This window comes from Melanotaenia boesemani, chromosome 23 (genome assembly GCF_017639745.1).
Source record: "Melanotaenia boesemani isolate fMelBoe1 chromosome 23, fMelBoe1.pri, whole genome shotgun sequence".
NCBI lineage: Eukaryota > Metazoa > Chordata > Actinopteri > Atheriniformes > Melanotaeniidae > Melanotaenia > Melanotaenia boesemani.
This window is the reverse complement of record NC_055704.1, coordinates 10,110,780-10,131,353: the sequence shown is the minus strand read 5'-3', so window position 1 is coordinate 10,131,353 and position 20,574 is coordinate 10,110,780. Positions and strand designations below refer to the sequence as shown.

Here is a 20,574-nt window from a genome sequence, read left to right as displayed (position 1 = left end):
ATTTATTCCACACTCCATCACATTGCTCAGTCGGTAGCATTTTGTACGTCCCCCCCCAGAAGTTCCAATGGTTTTTGATAGGTGTGCATTTTTAAATGTGGATTTTATGTCCTTGCTGAGGTTTTAATGGATATTTTTGTATGACTGCAGTCTTGTCTGTGATGATTGTTGACTTGGTGCTGCAGTGCAGTTTTCTGTGCAAGCATACATAGTATTATCTTGTCTCATCTTCTTTTCTCCCTTCGATGAGCACAGTAAACCCTGATCTCTTTCTGCAGTTCTTCATCTTTATATTTTTTGGCGTTTAGCAAAAGCGGATTGGGGCATTAATGCCACCAAACGGTCGGTAGTGTGCACCAGAATGTTTCCATAAGCTCAAGTTGTTAAAACATTAGTTTGTCTGCTACATTTTCCCATTCCCATGGCACCCCCACTGCCATGTTGCCACGGCCCCTAGGGGTGGCGCCCCCCACGGAGTGTCCTACGTAGTCTGCACACTCTGCCTACTGTTCGTGAAATGGGACAGCCTACCCAGCCAACGAGAAAACGTAGGACCTTGAATCACTTAAACCTCTGAAGGGACTGTTTGCTTATCATAGGACACCTTAATGAACTTTAACAGCGACCTAAAACAAAACAAAAACCTGTCTGAGGCTCTTTTGTTTTCCAGTTGGTAGACACTTCATTTACCCCTTAAAAAATCCACAAATATCAAATGTTATTTGGTTTTGTCACATTTGTGAGCAGCAGAAGTGTAGTTAAGAAAACAAAAAAAAAAAACAAAACGTACTCTTCTGAGCTCGGTTGCTCATTAGCCACAGTCGTGTGCACAATGAATTGTGGGAGAAAAGAGGCTGCGAAGGATGCATCATCAGCAGCCATCGTTTTGAGGACAAACAAAGTTCGGATTTGTAGGGTGGATTCAGAGGCTCCTTCGAATCGGGACAGTGCTTGGTGCACCACGATGACATATGTAGCCGACGAATCTGAACTTCGAAGTGTGCAGACCCTGAATTGGGACACAGCTATGGTCAATTCTTCCATCTTGGTTGTCCTGTGCTGTAACAACCCTCAGTGTCATGTCCTTCATTTTGATTTTCTACATCTTTCACCATCATCATTTTCTTTTCACAAAACACATCCAGCCACAAATAAAGCGTACAGAACTTCTTCACCAGTCAGTCTCCAAGTTAATAAAGTTCACTAACTGTCATTTTGTGACAGTGATGAAAGACGACTTTGCTGGATCTAAATTTGAGAGACGGCCCCTCACAGACTGTGTGTTAATGTGTGTGTGATTTAGGATATGATGTGATGTGAGCTGACACGTGTCTGATCTCTGTGAGGGAACTCAGAGTTTGTGTCTCTGTTATCACACACACACAGTCGCACATTTAACACACACAAATGCATCCTACAGTCACATCACATGCTTCATTGCACTTTTAATCAGCATCACCATGAACGAGTTGACAGTGAACTAACCACTGAACTGTGTGTGTCTGCACCCCAGAGCTCACTGAAGAATTCTGCCAGGAGGAAAAAGCGGACATCTTTCAAACGAAGGACAAGCAAGAAGGGACTGGATGTAAGTAATAATATGACATTTGTCTTTGACATCAGGGCTACATCAAATAGAAATCAAGAAGAAAAAAAGAAGAAATTATGACAAATTGACATCCACATTGTGCATCAGGTTCTTGTTAGATGTTTACACCAAGATATAAAGCAATGGATGATAAAATTTAATTATAAATGATGGGGTTTTTTTCCATATTAATCTCATTCTCATCTTTTTAGGACTCTAAATGGCGTCCATTCATGTTGAAGCCCCTCCCCTCTCCTCTCATGAAACCCATCTTAGTTTTTGTCAATCCCAAGAGTGGGGGCAACCAGGTGAGTATAGCCTTTATCAGATGAACTGAATGAGCTTAATACTAACATCACTCCAAATTGACCAAATTAGATAAAATTTATTTAAGCAATTAAAAAAATGAAAATTTTATTTTAAAGTCAACTAGTTTTATGAGAGAAGGATGTGTTTAATGCTTCTTTTTCTTTTCCCAAAGGGTGCCAAGCTGTTACAGATGTTCATGTGGATCTTGAACCCTCGTCAAGTCTTTGACCTGTCACAAGGTGGTCTGCGAGAAGCGTAAGTAACATTTACTTAGGGCAGGGATGGGCTTTCATTAAAGCTTTCACATCTGGGTTACGATCACCATTAACATCCTGAGCCTGGCAGTTTGGAAGAGGATGTTTGTACTTTCAGCCATATTTTCTTCAGTTTTAATCATAAACCTCTTTCATTAAAATACACTGCTTGTGAGTAGGGATGTCACGATTATTTCATTTTACAATTAATTATTAAACACTACAAGATATCTTCAATATCTTCCCTTTTTATAAAAGATTATGTATAAACCATATCAGCGGATCAGAGCAACTTCCGAATGGAAACAAAGTTCTACGACTTCCATGTGTTTCCGTTTGTGTTGCTTTGTTTTGGTTCTGAAAGGGCTGTAGAAGAGGCTGCTTGAGTGGGTCTCTTAGATAGAGGAAGAGTTTTCCCTTCAAACAAACGGATTAAGACATCATTGTCTGACTTTTTTTATTTTGTTTTTTGAGTTTAAGAAAAAAGAAATGACCAAGGTGTCATTATTGTGGAGGACATAAAAAGTTGCAGAGAAAGGAGGAAACACATCCAATACATTTCACCACCTGCAGGATAACCAGCAGCTTTTTATGCCACAGTAAGGGGTCAGTGCACAGTAGTTTGTCTAAATGACGCTGACATTTATCTGATATAACACTGAAATGAAATATTTTCCTGTCATTTGCTACTTTGTGATTATGTTGCCTTATAGCCCAACATGAATGTTACATGAATGTCACTGAATGTTGCAATATACAGATGAGGAAAATAGACTAAATACATATTCTGTAATGGATGGTTTCGCTGTTTAATAATCAAACCGGCATGAGATCCATGGCTTTTAGTCGTCAGTGTGCAATAGTCATAGTCCTTAGAAGAAACAGCAAATAATTCCAGATATAAGATCTTATTTATGTCCCATACAAAAGAGCTATTCTGCTAAAGCACAGCTGGAAGTCAAAGCTAGCTGGATGCTTTTCCCGTGTTTCTAAATTCTCTACTCAGGTTGAAAAGAAATGTTCAAAACCATTTATACAACATGGTTTATAGAAGGAAGCCTCCCACGTCCAGGTAGAGGACCTGTAGCCTTTTCCATCTGTTTTCTCTTAGAGAGTTAATATGTAGGGTATTTTTATTCTTTACACAGCAGAGAAGATTTAGCTGGACTCAGACTTCTTAGTTACTTTACTTTGTAGTTATATTATTGAGTTATCTTGGCATGAAAAGATAGAAATAAATAAAACTAATCGACATATAAGGAGTGTTCAGGTGATTTTACACATTATAGTGTTTGCAAATTAATTTAATCGTGGTAGTCGGAAAATCGTGATTATTTCTTTGACAATTATCGTACCAAGAAAATCTGTAGTCGTGACATCTTTACTTGTGAACTGATGAAACATGGACCAATCATCCAGTCAGTGTTGCTCTTTGCTGATGAAGCCATCTTTATTGTCAGGTTGGAGTTGTATCGCAAAGTGCCAAATCTGAGGATCCTCGCTTGTGGAGGAGACGGCACAGTAAGACCACCTGCATGTGTTCATTTTCTAATATTTTCTCCTTCTTTTCTAAATTTCTACAGCTTACGCTTTTGTTGTACGTCTGTGTGTAGGTGGGGTGGATCCTGTCCGCTCTCGATGAGCTGCAGATGAATCCCCAGCCTCCGGTCGCTGTGCTTCCTCTGGGAACAGGAAATGACCTCGCCAGGACGCTTAACTGGGGTGGGGTAAGTTTCCAGCCTTGACTTCTGTCATAGAGTTTAGAGAGCATGACATAGTACATAGTATATCCTCCCTCTCTAGTCATTTCCAACTGTTTAATCACTCTCCTCTCATCCCTTTGCAGAGGATTTGGAATGCATTAAAGAAAACCAAATTAAAACAATCTCTTGTACCATTTTTCCTTTTAAGACGTTTATGAGCCCAAATTTCTTTGCAATGCATTCAAAGGGTTAAAGAAATTTGTTTCAGAGAGTGATATTTGACATATCCTGTGAAAATATGTCCATTTTTTTACCTCTAACACCTCTGAACTACGTAGTAACTCAGTCACATTCCAGGATGTCTGAGTTCTCTTCCTGTCCATTTTATCCTCTAAGCCCTGACATCTGAACCCTGTCTGACCGCCTCAAAGCACAACACACTGAGTGTCACAGTCTCTGTTGACGTTATCATAGCTTCCTGTAATTCCCTTTGTCCGCTCTCAGCTTAACTGCACAAAAATACCATAAAAAAAGACACATTTAATCTTGTTATGAAAACGTCACACTTCCAGACATATTTATTGTTTAAAGACTACTAATGTAGTCTATTTTTATCCAGGTTAAGCTTTAAATAATTACATTTCCACATTAGCCCAACATTTCTTTTAACACAGGGAGCAATTCAAATCTGATGGTTCTCAAGAACAAATTAGGTAGCTAAGTATTAGTCTCCATCTTTTACAACACAAATGCTTTTTCAATTATTTTTCTGAATCTCTAACAAGTCATCTTACAAACTGGGGGTGTTTGAAACACGTGGGCAGATTGCAGTTCAGATGCAATATTAGAAAAACTACTATCTCACACTCTGCTGTTTTAGTCTTTTGTATTTTTTAGTAATTATGGGGCTCTTAGAAGTTTGACACACGTTGCTTAACTACCTCCAGCATTAAAAAATAAAAATTTATGAGCACCCAAATTCTTTCCTGGGCACTACTTTAGGTTAATATAATGTATAATAAAGCATAAAATATGTCACTGGATGAGTCAAAACTATTCTGAACTGGAATTTCTGCTGCTTTTTGTTCAGTTTTCTATTTTATCATTAATAATCTCTAAAAAAGGTACTTCTGTAGTTTATTATTGATGTACTGAAATGTCAATTTGACTAATGGCAGGTAAGCAGAAGGTAAAAGCTTCAATATTAAAATATTATTAGCATGGCCTCTCTGTGAGGGAAAAAAGCTGCACAGTCTTTGCACACTGTGTGCTGATGAAGCAAGGACATCAAAACGACTGTCAGCTCTGGGAATTTCCTGATATGCAGACAGATAGATGTGTGGGAAAAAAAACGGCTGAGAGGAAATTTGTATCCACCATATGTGAAACTTATTTGTCCTTTTTTGTCCTCTGGGTTTTTCTGACTTCACAGCTTATTTATTTATTTTATCTATTTACTTTCAAGCTAAAAAAAAAGGGTCTTCCCTTCCTTCTGTGTACTCACATTTTTCTGTTATTCCTCATTATTTTCCTATTTAATTTATTTCTCTTGTCCTTACTCTGTTCTGTTTCTTTCCTCCTTCCATTTTCGCTTCCATTTTTGGCTGTTTTTCCTCGTCTCGCTGATCTTTTCACTTCCCTCGTCTCTTCCTGACACTCGGCTGTTACTCGCTGCTGCGTCTGTTCTTCTCTGTGTGAGTGTGAGCGTCCCTGTGATGTGCTGCTGCGATTGTGTGCCCTTGTATTACACATGTTCTGAAGACGTAGATCAGTGTCCAAATACGTGACGGGGTCCTGAATTCATAGACAAAAGCTGCTTCATGTAAATGATTTAAACTGGCATTGATTGAGTTTAGGCGTAAGTGTTTGGATTTGACACACGGTTGTTGTTTCAAGTTAAAAAAAAACATGAATCGATGTCCTGTGAAGTGATGAAAACCATAACTGTGTCTGGCAGCACCTCAGAGAAGACCCTGCTGATGAGCTCTGTCGTCATCAGTTCATTGTGTGTGTGTGTGTGTTTGTGTGTTTACATTTTCTAGCTCTGTCCAGTGGGAGAAAGGGAATCAGAAGCTAATGAAAGAGGTGCAGAGGATGGAAAGCATTAGTGAAAGATGAGACCTGCCTCAGTGACAGATGAGATGGAGGAAAGAGAATGAAGTGAGGCAGACATGAATGATGAAGGGTTAAAGAGGATGAGGAGATGAGGTGTCAGGTGTGTGTTATCAGGAAAATCTTTTCATTTGTGTGTCTACTGAGGTTATGTGTGGCTGCGCTCCACTTTAAAAGCCGTTGTCCGTTGTATGGTGTCAATAGTCACTTAATGGAAAGCAAGTTATTAAAGGTTCTCTGTATCTGTTTCACTTGTTCTTTTGTTCACTTTCCAAGTGAGTTTTCTGCATCTTGCATTCACGTTAGTAAGGAGGCTGAAAAGCAGTTACACAAAGACCATATCTGAGCTAGAAATGCTTCATATGCTTGTTTCCTACCTTTCCCCATCCTTCCACATTTTCCTCCCAATGACACTTCACAACCTCTTCTTCTACCTTATATTCCCAAATTTTTTCTCATTTCAAGTTTAAACTCTGACTTTTTCTACGTTTCAAGCACTTGCATCAGTCCTTCAGCTCCAGTAATCACACAGTTAGATTACGCACATACAAAATTATAACACATTTCTTGTTTTATAAAAAGTCTGCTTGAAGCTAAAACACATTAAACAACCCTGTTACACATTGAGGTACATTGGCTGTTGTGCAGATAAGTGCTTGTGTTTCAGGGATCTGCAAGAAATAAGAATATTAACAAAAGAGCTCACATGTAAGTCTGTACAAACAGACTCCATTTTTATTAAATCGGCATATATTGTGGACACATTCACCTTCTTTCGTGTGAACAAGCAGTTGGAGTTGTGAAAGACATATATTGCAGCTTAAAGAGATTTGGACACATGTCAAACAGGAAGCCACATCAATTTTAGCTTTAGTTGAAACAGTCCGGTGGGACTGTGTGTGCATCTTGATGCACTGATTCATATTATTTTGAGCATGCTTCAGGAGGAAATTAAGTCTTGCTTAATCCATGGTGATGTTTGCTTATCAAAGAAATCATGAGATTAAAACCTCTACATTTCAAGCCAAGAGTAGGCTACATGGAATACCTTGAGGAAATATTTCCAGGTTATTACTCAAGGACATGCTGCTTCACTCAGGCACTGAAAAGAGGAAAAAGCCCTTAACAATCCCACAAACATCACCCCTGAGGTATCAAGTCTAAATATAACCAAAAGCACAGTTTGATTTTAAAGTTTTTTAAAGTACATGAAGAACAGAGCTGAACTGAAAAGCTAAAAATACCTTATTTGGTTTTACTCATGCTTCTTTTTGAATAAAGTCCAGACTTTGGCTTTGTCCTTCTTCTGTAAGCATGATTTGGTTGAACAGGTTGGATGTTTCGGGTTGTTTTCTTGTTACATGAAACATTTACTCTAAACATTTAATTCACTGACAGATGTGACATTTCTGCTAGAATGACGATGAAAAAGTGAACTTTAAATTCAGTGTTTCCTCCTCTCAAATAACTGTTTTTATTGTTGTGGCTCATCTGCTCACCAGTAAACTACAGACTGGCCTCAGCCTTCTTTTTAATTGCTTAGATGATATCCAGGAATCCCCACGCACTTATTTCACCTGCTCTTTGGGTGGTCTGTGTTGGCTGGTTAACAGTTGTGTCAAATTTGATCAACTGCACACAGTATCTCTGATTTTGGATTAATGGAGTAAAAACTCTTGTTTTTGTAACCTTTTCCACCTTGATGAGCAACATCAGCTCCATCTCTGAGGTCTACAGAAATCTCCATCTGATCATTATTTTGTTAAAACAGTAAAACTTGAGCCTCATTTTTTATTTTTATTCCTTAAATTTGACTGTTAATCCACAAGGTTTGCATACTTTACTATTACAATTTACAGACATGATATATGAGAGCACTCTCAACAAGTAAATTAATAAATGCATACGTTTTTGGTTGATAGTTGTCTTTTTATATAATTACTGTCATTTATATTTTAAAATAAATAACACTAACAAAAAGTCATCATATTCAGCTGCTCTTATTTTACTGGAAAATGTTAAATTCAGCTTCACAACACTTAAAATTGCTGCTTATGTGCCATATAAGACCAACTTGCTATGATTTTTGTTGCTGCAGGGTTACACAGATGAACCAGTGTCCAAGGTTTTGTGTCATGTGGAGGACGGATCAGTCGTGCAGCTCGACAGGTGGAACCTCCTTGTGGAGAAGAGCTCTGTTCAGCCAGAGGAGGGCACGCAGAAGGTCAGAGGCTGGGCTGCCAGTATGGATGAGTAAAAGCCACTTTATGCAGAGCTTCTAGGTGATCTGGTGTTGTTTTGATAATGGAAATCTCACATTTTCCAGGTCTGTTCAAGTTTTAAACCATGCACATTGTGCTAGCTTCTGCTGCAATATTTAAAACAGATCATGGGAACAAAAACACTTCTGCAAATAGCAGGAAGCTTGTTTTTGTGCATTTCCTGTAGTTTCTTAAATGCAATTCACTGCTTTTATTAAGCAACAAGAGCAGCAAGAAGTGATTGCTTTGAATTTGCGGCCTGAGGGCAGCTACTAAAAACAGTAGCTGTCAATAACTTACCTTTCAGCTCAAACTGACAATAAAACAAAGAAATACTTGGTTTTTCTTTACAAGCTCTCTGTTTAAATGAGTATGAGTAGGCAGATGGACACAGCTGGGGCTTTACCAGTAATGTGGGCTGTGAAAGAATTGAGTAAAATTCATGCAAAAACACTTATGTTAATCTTTTCCTTGCTGCCGCAGCTTCCCCTGAATGTGTTCAACAACTACTTCAGTCTGGGCTTCGATGCTCACGTCACCCTGGAGTTCCACGAGTCCAGAGGTCTGTGAAAAGTATTTTTAATGCTTTTCTTTTTTCTCATGTCTCATGTTTATATTCCACACCCTTCAAAAGTTTCATTTTTAATCTCACCATAATAGCAACATATTTATTCTCTTTCTCTGCCTCCCTGCTTGTGCTCATCCAGAGGCCAACCCGGAGAAGTTTAACAGTCGATTCCGCAACAAGATGTTCTACGCAGGAGTGAGTCTCCCACACAAAGAAAGCCTCCTCTCTTTGTTTTAATGACACAGACTCGTGTAGGAGTAATGAAAAGGGAACTTCAGAAATGCAGAAAAGAATATGTTTAAATATGTCTGAAAGAGGATATACAAATGCAAATATTCGACAAGAAACCACCTTTTTTTTTTTAGATGCATGCAGCTTTCAGCATGATGTATCTAGTGTCAAACGTATGTAAAGAAATTTGTTGCTCCTCTCATCCAGCTGACACTGTAAAAGATGTGTGCTGAAGGAAGGACTGATGGGAAAGAGTTGGAGCAGAAGCATGCAGAGGAGTTATTGTATTTTGATAAGGGAAATGCAATGAGCTGTAATTCTGTTTAATTGAGTTCTTTTCTCTGTTTACACACTTGTGTTTGTGTGTGCAGGCCGCCTTCTCAGATTTCCTCCAGAGGAGCTCCAGGGATTTATCCAAGCACGTCAGAGTGGTGGTGAGTGTTAACACACTCTCTCTTGGCCCGTATCGTCTTCCATGTCGACATGTCTCAGCCTCAGGTTGACCGGGTGATTAAACAAGCCGTCCTTCAACTGCTCTTTAGCGTTGGCCAGGCTGAGGCGTCCCTCAGTGAAGCTATAAAACCTTAGTAGGGCCTCCTGAACACTGAGAACTGGAGCAGCAGCTGCCAGCTGATATATAAACCTTTAGCAAATGTTAGAAACTGGTCCAAAAGGTTTAAAAATCACATATTTAATGAGTTTGCTTCCTTTTATTACACAGCTCTGGACACCAACTTGGGTTAAAAGTTTATTATACAGTGTATTTTCTATTTGATGGATCCTCTACAGGCAGCGGACAAAATTCATAATTTTTTCTTGTTTTATTACGTCTTTGTCTACAGATCCATTAAAAACTGCACTCTAACTTCACTACCCTGTCCCTCTCTCTCACCATCAAGCCTGCAGGTATATAATGAAGCGAGTAATAAAAAATCAATATGAGATCTAAAATAATGCATGCACTCCTATAAAAATAGGCTCAGTAACATCCCAAAACAGCCAGGCATCGAACAGGATTAAATAGTGGACTGTTTCAGCTGCAGACCTTTTGCCCCTGCAAGTATTAATTTTTCATTTCCATCATGGAGCTTAGATGTGTCACTCAGTGAAAAATACAACTGAATTTCAGTCGAAATCAAAAGGCTTACCTTTAAGGACCTTTTAAGGTTATAATCATTTGATTATTCCTCTAAACACAGGATAGCATTTTCCTGAAAAAATTTGTTTCTTGATCTAGAAATAATACAGGCATTTGGTTCATGTATAGAGCATCATGTAGAGAGCTGAGTGTGATGCAAACCTTAACCTGGATCAGCCCTTTTTCACCATCTCTCTCATTAAAAACAAGAGCAGGTACACCAGAACTGAGAGCAAAAATCACCAGCAGATACTGATGCCTGAGACTAGCTGCAAAAGCAAATGAGAGCTCTGAGAATAAAAGGAAACGAGGTCTCTGGCCTTAAACCATGCAGCACGAAAGAAATGACTCTAATGACCATTTTTCTCCTTTTCTGTCTTTCACAGTGTGACGGCACAGATCTAACACCCAAGATCCAGGAGCTAAAATTTCAGTGCATAGTTTTTCTAAACATTCCAAGGTAGGTAAGACAAAAATAAAGGAGAGAACTGGGTTATGTTCCCCAAAAACAGGAAACAAGCTGAACAATAAACTCTTGAAACTTTATAATAGTTGCCTCCTATGCTGGATAAAATGATTTAAACAATCAACATGCATGCAAAAGTGTTTTTTTTTTCATCTGCAGCTCTTGTCGAGTTTGCTGCTTCAGGTTTAAACAAAGGGGAATACAGTTAGTACTAGACCCACAATTTGATCTGGTGCACCATGATACATTCATTAAGAAACTCTTGAGTTTGGCTTCTAGGAAATTGCACTAAAATTTTGCCGGTTTTAGATATTAAATCTTTGGATAATCTACTTTTTATATTGGCACAGCATGTATGATGAGTAGTTGGTTTGTGGAGGTAATTCAAGTATTAGCAAGTTAACTACTGCAGCGCCAATTGGTAGAAATACAGCTAATTGTTAAAAAGAAAATCCTTAAAAGGCAGAAAATATGGCAGCAAGATTAGTTTTGGGGAGTGTACACAATAAGGGAGTATTCATAGCCTGGTCCAGTCAGAGAGGGAGAAGCAATCAATACTACAACATCTACAGGAACAAAGGATGTCTTACTAATATTTAAAGTAGACTTTGTTTTTTTCTTGTGTACAAAATAGTTTTCTTGATTAAGGATTTTAAATTTATTTGTTAATGTGATGTTTTTTTGTAGGTTTGATGTTTACATGTTTTTTTCTTTTCTTTTTTGTATTTATTAAAGTGATATTTTTATGTTTGGAATCCCTGGAGAAAAAACTATTTGTCCTAAAAGAGATAGGAATAAAAATATAGATTAAATCGAGCTATAATTTAGTAGATGTTGTGTTTTAGAACAAGTGCTCATGTTGTGTGGTCATAAATCCTGCAAAGTGGCTCATTTTACTGGATATGACTTAAACAGTCTTTATTTTACATTAGAGTTGGTCTGGATTTACTGGATGTGTTCATGGCTTTTATGCAGAACTGAACATCAGACGGACGGTACCAAATATCGTATTACATGGTCAAAGGTTCAACCTAATTATAATTATTCAGCCTTTCCCACTGGAGTGGATGAGCAGTTGAAACGGCAGTAAATCAAGAGACAGTTCAGCTCCAGTGAAGCTAATAAAATTCCTCTAAGTGAACTATTTTAAGTGAATTTTGGGCACTGACGCTGATTAATGCCGGTCCAATTTAGTCTCTTTTTAAGTGAGCATCTAGCTTATTGTTTGTAACACATGAAGAAGCAGCTGTTTCATGTGCAGGTACTGCGCTGGCACCATGCCATGGGGAAACACCGGCGACCATCGAGACTTTGAGCCGCAGCGCCATGACGACGGCTGCATTGAGGTTATCGGCTTCACAATGGCCTCACTGGTAAAAAAAAAGAAGAAGAAAAACTTAAGGGTTTTTTTTTTTTTTTATGTTTTCTTGTGACCGACTTGTAAGTCCCTCTCTTATCCACCAGGCTGCGCTACAGGTTGGTGGTCACGGAGAAAGACTTCACCAGTGCAGAGAAGTCGTCCTCACCACCTACAAGACTGTACCTGTTCAGGTGATTACACACAATTACCTGCATCACAGCACAGTTAAGCGGCATCAGACACAGATGACCTGTAGGACATTTTAGACTCAACGGAAAAGAAAAGCGCATGCTCGCTTAAAACCTGTTCCCATTGTGCTCAGCTTGTACTGCAGAATTACTACGAAAGCTCAACATTTCTTTTTACAGTGTTTATTTATTTATTTTTTTTTTAAATACTTTCCTTCACAATAAAGAAGTGCTGAGATTCTATCCAGCTTAATAGAAACACCTGAGAGCTGTAAATTTATTAGATATTATTGTTCCCTCTGTGTTTAAAAGGAAGACAGCTTCACTGCTTTAAAATGAATCCTGCTGATTGGTTACCTTTTAATAAGTACTGATATTCTTCTATGTCTTCATCAGTCTGTAGATGATGTTCTTCTTCCTTCTATGTCATATATATTTAATTTTATTACATCAATGTTAATCTTGAGATATACAAGAAGTATTTCAACTGCTTCTGTTTAAAGGAAATACTACTATTAAAAAGCAGCTTAGACAGTAAGACAAGCTGCTGTCTTAATGTCACCTGAGTTTATTAAAGATGATGGACAGAGCTGGAGTGGAAATCTGACCAATAAGAATCTGAGATTGAATTTGGGAGTCATGGACGCTGTGTCCTCCAGGCTACAGAGGAGAGGGACCATCTGGCAAACCTGCAATGTTTGGAGCTGCATTAGTGCTAATGGCATGAGTGGCTTATACGTGTGAGAAGACATAGATACTGAACAATGTTTAGCAGGTTTTAGAGCAACAAATGCTTCCACCTGGATGTACTTCTTCAACTAACAAATCTAAACCACAGTCTACACTGATTATAACAGCATGGCCTCATAAAAGTGACCTGCCTGCTGTATCGACTTGTCACATACTTAGTGTGTTTAGCATATTATTCAAACATAATATAGTCAAACGTGGCTTCAAATTACAGAGAAGCCATAAACATTAAACCCTTGTGGGTAATTATGAACTTTTTATGTCCTTTCAGGTCATTTTTCACATAATTTTTCACCATTTGGGTTCATATGGGATGTGAAGTGTTTCTCTTGAACAACTTAACGGTCAGAATGACACAGGGAACAAATTTACTACCCTTTCATAAAAGCCCTCACCTAAAAAGCTGTAAAAACATTAAAAATATATATTTTTTATGCTTAAATAGTTTAATTTCTAATCAAAATAACAAAATATGCAATTATTCAAATTATTTTAGGCCTTTAAATGCCAGTTTGATGACATGATGTCACTGTTTTTATGAAAAAAAAATCAATTAAAAGATTAATAATAGGTTTTTTTCTACAAATAAAATATCTAGCCTCCAGAAATCTGTTATATGGAAATATAAGTTTTTTGCATGTTTTTCTTTTCATAAAACAGCGACATCATGTGATCTAAGTGGCATTTAAAGGGTAAAATAAGTTGAATAATTACATATTTAGTACTCTTGTTTATGACTAAAGTGATTTGAGAAACAAATGTGGAAAAACCCATCAGTGAGAAATAAATCCACTCCAGTTTATTATGCTGCAGCAGAAAAACAGGTTCAACAGAGTACAAGAAGTCTGCATTTGTTTTTACAATTCATTCTTCCTCCAAGAGCTTTTTTACTCTACTCAAGGTCTCAGCCCCCGTCTCAGCCAAACCTTGCCAGTGCTCAGCATGTGGACAGTGCATGCATGAAAGTTCGAAGTATTCAAAACTAACTCCCACCTCAATAAGACTGCAGCTGTTATTGGACTGTAGCCTAAACTAACCGTTGCCTGACTGGGTTCTGCAAATCCTTCATAAACATGCAATATGAGTGCTATCTGTCTGGCACTGCTACAGTATCAGATGAAACTTAACCTTTGCATTAATTAACTTCTATTTGTCTTCCCTGCTTGGAGAAACTGCTTTTTTTTGCTCTTCCCTTTGTTCTAAATTGTTTCGATTCAATGTTTGCTTTTGTTATAAGCACTTTGAATAGCTTTTGTCTGAAAAGTGCTATATAAATAAAGTTTGAGTCGACTTGATCAGAATGTAAATTTGCCTCAGATCCCAAACAATAACAATAACACTGGAAGAAAAGGTGGTGTAACACAGTGGTAAACATGGCCCTGGCTCAACTTTTTAGTAACATGATCGTATATTTTTCTGCAAACAATAACATCACTTGTAAGAGGATAAGCTTAAAAAAAAGCAATGGAAATCAACCATCAAAATAATTTTCTGTTGATCCCTGTTGCTGTATCATGATAACACTCGAGGCTCAAGCAGCTAGCATAACATAATCTGCTTTTTTGTCCTCTCATCAATCACGTTTGTGTGTAGGTGGACGGGGAGCCTTGTCGACTGGCTCCATCCACTCTCCGCATTTCGCTTCGAAATCAGGCCAACATGGTCCAGAAGAGCAAGAGACGCACCTCAGTGCCCCTGCTCAACGAGTGAGTCACTCACACACATGTATAGATGGAGGAAGTAGGCCAGCAGTGTTGTAAAAGCCCTGTTTGCAGAGTGAGTCATACAATCTGTTTAGTGAGCTGGCATTCACTCTTTTCAATGTCCCTCATCTCTTCAACTCGCCAAACCACAATCAAAGGGAGGGATATGTAATGTTGTCCACTCGAATTAATCACAACAAGAGCGTCGGGTTTATCTCCAGTGACACGCTGGCATGTGATACTGTGTGGTTTTTCCTTTACCATGGCAGCTGAGGAGAACTGTATTGATTTATTTCAGAGATGAAGCAGCAGTGTATTGTGTTTGCCTGCTGTATAAAATATCTGAAATCTCTTGGCTACCAACACTTCTCCATCCCTGTAGCAGTAATAGTTCTTGTATATCTTTGTGCATATACATGTGAGTCTATTTACAGCTGTTTGTAGCTGTCAACAAGCTACAGTAGATGTGCATGTGAGGAAAAGACAAGTAGAGTAATTTCTAGCTGTAGCTGCGGTATCTCGTGGCACTGCTACTGCTATGTGACTGTACTCTGTGCTATCAATGTTTGTCTACTTACCTTTTGGGCTTTTCTCCGTCTGTCCCTTCTCCTGTCCCTCTTCTTTTTGTTTCGTCCTCTTTCTCTTTCATTTCTTCATCCCTCTGGAATATTCCTGATTATTATTTTTATTTGTCTCTTCCTCTTTTACTCCTTTTTTCCCTCCTTCTCTATTAACTTGCCTCTGGTCATCTCTCACCTCCTTCTTTCTCTTACCACCTTTCTCATGTCTTCTCCTCTCCTCTTCTGCTTCTCTTCTTTCCCGCCTCACCGCCATGCATTCCTCCTTTCTTCTGTGCGGGTGTGTGTGCGTGTGCGGCCGTAGTATTCAGAAGGTGTGTGCAGCTGATCTGCGCCGCCTCTCTGCTCCCCCCGACTCCTTCTCTGTGTAAGTACCTCAGCCCTCTGTCACCGTATGTTTGTTTTGGTTCGTGCACATGTGAGTGAATGAGTCGGTGCTGCTGCATCATGTTTTGTTTCTCAAGTTTCACCAATATTTGAATTTCTGATCCCTTTTACTGAAAGCAGGTAGCAGTTTCCAGCTCTGTTAAAATAATGGATACAGTGCTGTTTGATAGGTTAGATTAAATAAAACCAAACTTGGTATTTTGTCTTTATTTTTACCATTATTTATATCAATAAAAACAGAAACCGCTTGATTTATTTTCCCACTAGGTAATTTCTTATTGATTTGATGACTTTTATTGATATTTTTCTTAGTTTTTGTGCCATCACTTGTGAGGGAAATTTAATTTCTTAACACTACTTGCTTATGTATTTGACAAATGATCCTTAGCATGGCACTGGCTGCTTACAGAATTAGAAGGTAAACAGTAACCTTCAGGGAACCCTCAGGGAACCCTCAGGGAACGGCTCCCTGTTGGTTTCTTAAAGATTACAAATCTTTAGAGGAGAATTCACTGAAAGTTACAAGGTTTGTAACCTTCAGGGAACCTCCAAGGATTGCTTGTCAAGGATGAATATTATTTTAAATCCAAAATATTTAAATTTTGTAATTAAGTAATTCAAAGCAAAAATTAAATTGCCACCTTTGTGGTGCAGTACTTTTTCAACTTGGAGATGGCGATAAAGATTTGTTCACGAGACATTGAACTGTTAGCACTGAGTTTTCATCCATATTTTCTTCTTCTCACAAAGACTGGATCTGTGCTTCAGACTAAGATGGTGCTGCTGGAACTGGAAAAAAGCAGCACAAGCTGCTGAACATAAGGAACAATTCTCTACAACTCAGTGGAAGTATGTTCAGTCAGAGGCTTCTTCAGGTAGCTACAGAAAGATGGCAGCCATCAGCCATCCAGAACAATATGATTAGCCATTAAATATTTTTATATATGTGCACAATTTTTACATAACCAGTAATTAATTAATTTAAATATATATATATATATATATATATATATATATATATATATATAATTGGGCAGATTAACTTTCCATTTTTTTTTCTTTTTTTTTTTTTGATAAGTCAATATGTGATGAAAATGAAATCATTACAATGGAAAAAATGTTTTTTTTCTAATTCGGATCATTTAGGGAATTTAAAGTGTTTGTGTTGTTTTAAAACAAGAACATAAAAATAATAGAGAATCAAAAGAAAAAAAGAAAAGAACAAAACAAAAAAAAACTTTTTGTCTTGAAAAGGACGAGCCTGATGTGATGCTCGTGTTGCATCAGACCTAAAAGACAAAGCACCGAACCTCGCTCCAGGTCTGAGAAGGAGAAAATAAAGTTTTTTCAAAAGGAAAGAAATATCAGATGTTGGTCAAACCTGCTGTTGTGTTGACTGTAAGTGTTTTGTTGTGTTGTGCCCAGTAAGAAAATAAAGAGAGAGAACGAGTGTATGGCGGCATGCTGGAGTCTTTCCACTTCTCAGTGTGCTTCTGCCTTTTGTCTGCATGTTTTTCCTGCTGTAGTCCGTTTACCTTTAATTTACCCTGAGCTCTGCTCACATCATACCTGCACTCACTTGATGTTTATCACCTTCAAATATGGAAAAATCTTCATTGCAATGAATGCAAATGAGACTATTTTTGTTTCTTTGCAGGTAAGATTTTGTAATTTGAGGTTTTAAGCTTTTGGGGACAGGAGATTTGTAAACTCTGATGATGTCGTTGCTTCCTGCCCACCTTTTTTTTTTTTTTATTTCTGGTCATCAGACTCAATCCATTCTGAAAGGGACATTTCCCTCATAAACTTTTAAATATGTTGTCCTGAGGATGTTTGAGCTCTTTATATTTGAACATTTTCAACTAGAGGGAGAGTTTCCACTTTTTACTACCTCTAGTTTTCAGAAACATAAAACGGAAAGGTTCATGCTGAAACTGCAAGCATAAACAAGGAAGTAAATTTACAAATTATGCCACAAAATTTAGATCTGGTTTGTGATTTGTGTGTCCATGCGTGTCTGTGCGTGCATGTATGCATATGTGTGCCCTCATCATCGCGTGCTTGGGTGTGTCTGAACTGTGTGTGCACGTACATGGACTTGCTTTTCTTCCAGTCCCCACGCAGTACCGGATCGTCTCCGTCTTCGAGTAAATCGGATCAGCCTCCAGGAATATGACAGGCTGCAGTACGACAAAGAGCGGCTACGAGACATCTGTAAGGCTTTAGAAAATAACAGCATTTTTATCCTTAAATTAATATTTGCTTTTTTTTGGCAGCAGCTGAACTTTTCTGGAAAGGACTAGTAGTAGTAGTAGTAGTAGTAGTAGTAGTAGTAGATAGATTTTAAAGCAGGACAGCAGATGAGCTGTTTTAGTTGCATTGATGTGGCAAGCAATAACACAACTCCAATAAAAAAATAAATTAATATGCTGTGGGTGTTTTTATTTGTTAAAATAACTTTCTGAGACGGCAATTCTGTTTTAAAACTTTGTTCTGCTGCCGCCAAGTGGTCAAAAATATAATACATTCAAACCTAAAATATCCATTTGTGTGTTTTCCAGCAATCCCAGTTGGCATTGTGGTGGTGAGAGGAGACTGTGATCTGGAGACTTGCAGACTCTATATTGACAGATTACAGGAGGCAAGTCTTCATCTTCACCCTCATCAGTCTGCTCACCATCACTTGAATTTCCCTCTTTCCACTGCTCCTTTCTCTTCATCATTATTTCATTGCCCGGTCGTCTCATCCTCTCCTCTCTGTTATTTATAGATGGGTAAATGACCTGTGAATGCAGAGCTGCTCTGTCCATGTGTGTCTGATGTGGGGAAACATTCACTAACTGATTTAAACGTATGGACGTTTCCTGATGTTAATGCTTTGGCTGCTTGTTAACCTTGAAACCTGTCCGCTGTGCTTGCTAGGATTTTCACCAGGCGCCATCTTCTGGCCACAGAGTGCACTATCAGGTACATGACTGTCTTTTTCTGCAGGCGCTGAAAAGACACATGCAATATGTACAAATACAAAAAACTTGAACTTTTTTTTTGTTACTGCAGACAATATTAAACCACATTTTTTAGAATTTTTCGTTTCAGTTTGTTTCAGTTGTTAAGATACATCCAGTTTATATTTTAGGCCTGAAACACCTTCCAGATAAAGTGTGACAGAAAAACTTTTACCACTTTTTAAAGTTGCCATTCCTTCTCACAACACTTCATAGATGAGGAGCATGATGTGGCGTTTCAGGTGTTATTTATGTGGAACGTTCACTGCTTCCATAGGTTAATTGGTCACTCTAAATTCTCTCTATGAGTGAGTGTGAGCATTAGTGGTTGTTTTTCTCTCCGTGTTGGCCCTGAACTAGACTGGTAAACCTGTCCAGGGTGAACCCTGACACTCGCCTGCTGGGATAGGCTCCAGCTTTCCTGCAACCCTGAATTGGAATGAGTGGTATAGAAAATGGATGGATGGAAATTGACTGCACACACATCTTCAGGTGCCCAACAAGGCCCTCTTTTTTTCTCAAGCATGCCTTTGTAATGAGTGCAGAATGTGGTTTGACCACAATCCATATTTCCACTGTTAAATTCTTCATCCCTGATGCCCCAAATTATTAATGTTGTCTCTGGACATGGCTGATGGATGACAGTTTCTGATGCAGTGCTGTGTAGGGGATAGAAAATCATGGATGTCCAGCTCAGGCTTGCACCCTTAATACACTGAAGTTCCTCCATGCTGATTAAATTGTTTGATATTCTGCACTGCAGATGGGGGAAATATGCAAAACACTTCTAGTCATTCTGTGAGGGAAGTGGTTTGAAACGGTTTGGTTTTTTTGTACATATTTGTTTATAAAATGGAGATTCTTTTTTTGTAGATGCTACTATAACTACTTGCTAATTTCAACCATTTAAAATGATACGCTTTATATTTTTTATACTCATTATTAGTCCTAAATTGTCGTGACATTTTAAAAATGTATTGGCCTGAAATAAATAAAAGGATGTATATTCGTAAAAGTAAAAAATAATGTAAGAAGTACTGTTAATTAGTTAGCTTTCTTTCTTGCATTTTGCACACTGTTTCAGTTCTTTCTGATCAGAGCTTTCATAGTTACTCATTTAACCGACATGCTGTCTTATTGTCCTGTTTGTCTCTTTCGTGCTACTTGCTGTGTTGCTCCTCAAAATGAAACATTCTTCTTTTCTCTTTTATTTCTGTTTCTGAATTAATTCTGCCATGCCAACTTTTTTTCATTGTTTCATGAAGAGATAAGTCTGACTGTGTTTTTGTCTGCAGGATGAGAGCAGGGGCGTCCCCAGGACCAGTTCAACCAGTCGGCTTTCTCCCAACTGGAGCTTCCTGGATTGTAAGTTCCTGAAATACTACAGTGGCTTGTAAAAGTACTTGTGTGTGTGTGTGTGTGTGTGTGACCTACACAAAATAGCCCAAATTGATTAAGTTGAATGAATATTAATACATAATTAAATAGATAAATGAATGAATAACTTTTCTTTAATGAAATAAGAAAGTAATGTATGAATAAGTTCAGTACTTTGTACAGCCACCTTTTCCAGCTGCAAGTCTGTTAATGTATGTTTTCTATGTGCTCAGCCCATATAATCACTTGGATTTATGCCCATTTTTCAAAACAAAACTGCTTCTTCAAGTTGGATGGGTTCTGCTGGGTGCAGCAATCTTTAAATCATGCCAGAGATTTTCATTTAGATTAAAGTCTGGGCTTTGATCAGACACTTTTTTTCTAAGATGTTGTGGGCTCTAGTGGTCTTTATTTAGAATTAGCTGGACAGGAAATATTAGAAACAGAAGGGGTGACATGCAGCAAAGAGGCCTCGGCCGGAATTCAAACCTGGGCTTGTTGCATCAAGAAGCTGCAGCCTTGGTATGTGGGGCAGCTGCTCTACCAGCTGAGCTAAATGTTGCTGCAGTTTCAACTTTTAAACGTTTCCCTTTAAA

The 20,574-nt window shown here is 38.2% G+C and overlaps 1 protein-coding gene across 5 annotated transcripts in view; it reads left to right on the top strand.

The window, feature by feature from the left end:
* The window catches only part of dgki (diacylglycerol kinase, iota), an 81,389-nt gene that overhangs the window by 50,263 nt on the left and 10,552 nt on the right, over positions 1-20,574 (top strand). For 2 of the 5 annotated variants that reach the window (XM_041977125.1, XM_041977123.1), the window contains exons 9-26: positions 1,514-1,588; positions 1,801-1,896; positions 2,070-2,152; positions 3,612-3,672; positions 3,765-3,878; positions 8,065-8,190; positions 8,711-8,789; positions 8,935-8,990; positions 9,398-9,460; positions 10,551-10,624; positions 11,892-12,003; positions 12,095-12,181; positions 14,522-14,634; positions 15,514-15,576; positions 17,710-17,810; positions 18,158-18,237; positions 18,519-18,563; positions 19,897-19,966. In XM_041977125.1, the coding sequence (XP_041833059.1) occupies positions 1,514-1,588; positions 1,801-1,896; positions 2,070-2,152; positions 3,612-3,672; positions 3,765-3,878; positions 8,065-8,190; positions 8,711-8,789; positions 8,935-8,990; positions 9,398-9,460; positions 10,551-10,624; positions 11,892-12,003; positions 12,095-12,181; positions 14,522-14,634; positions 15,514-15,576; positions 17,710-17,810; positions 18,158-18,237; positions 18,519-18,563; positions 19,897-19,966 (1,498 nt within the window). The remainder of the gene's footprint in view (positions 1-1,513; positions 1,589-1,800; positions 1,897-2,069; positions 2,153-3,611; positions 3,673-3,764; positions 3,879-8,064; positions 8,191-8,710; positions 8,790-8,934; positions 8,991-9,397; positions 9,461-10,550; positions 10,625-11,891; positions 12,004-12,094; positions 12,182-14,521; positions 14,635-15,513; positions 15,577-17,709; positions 17,811-18,157; positions 18,238-18,518; positions 18,564-19,896; positions 19,967-20,574) is intronic. The other 3 variants (XM_041977127.1, XM_041977126.1, XM_041977128.1) reach the window with 3 other exon arrangements.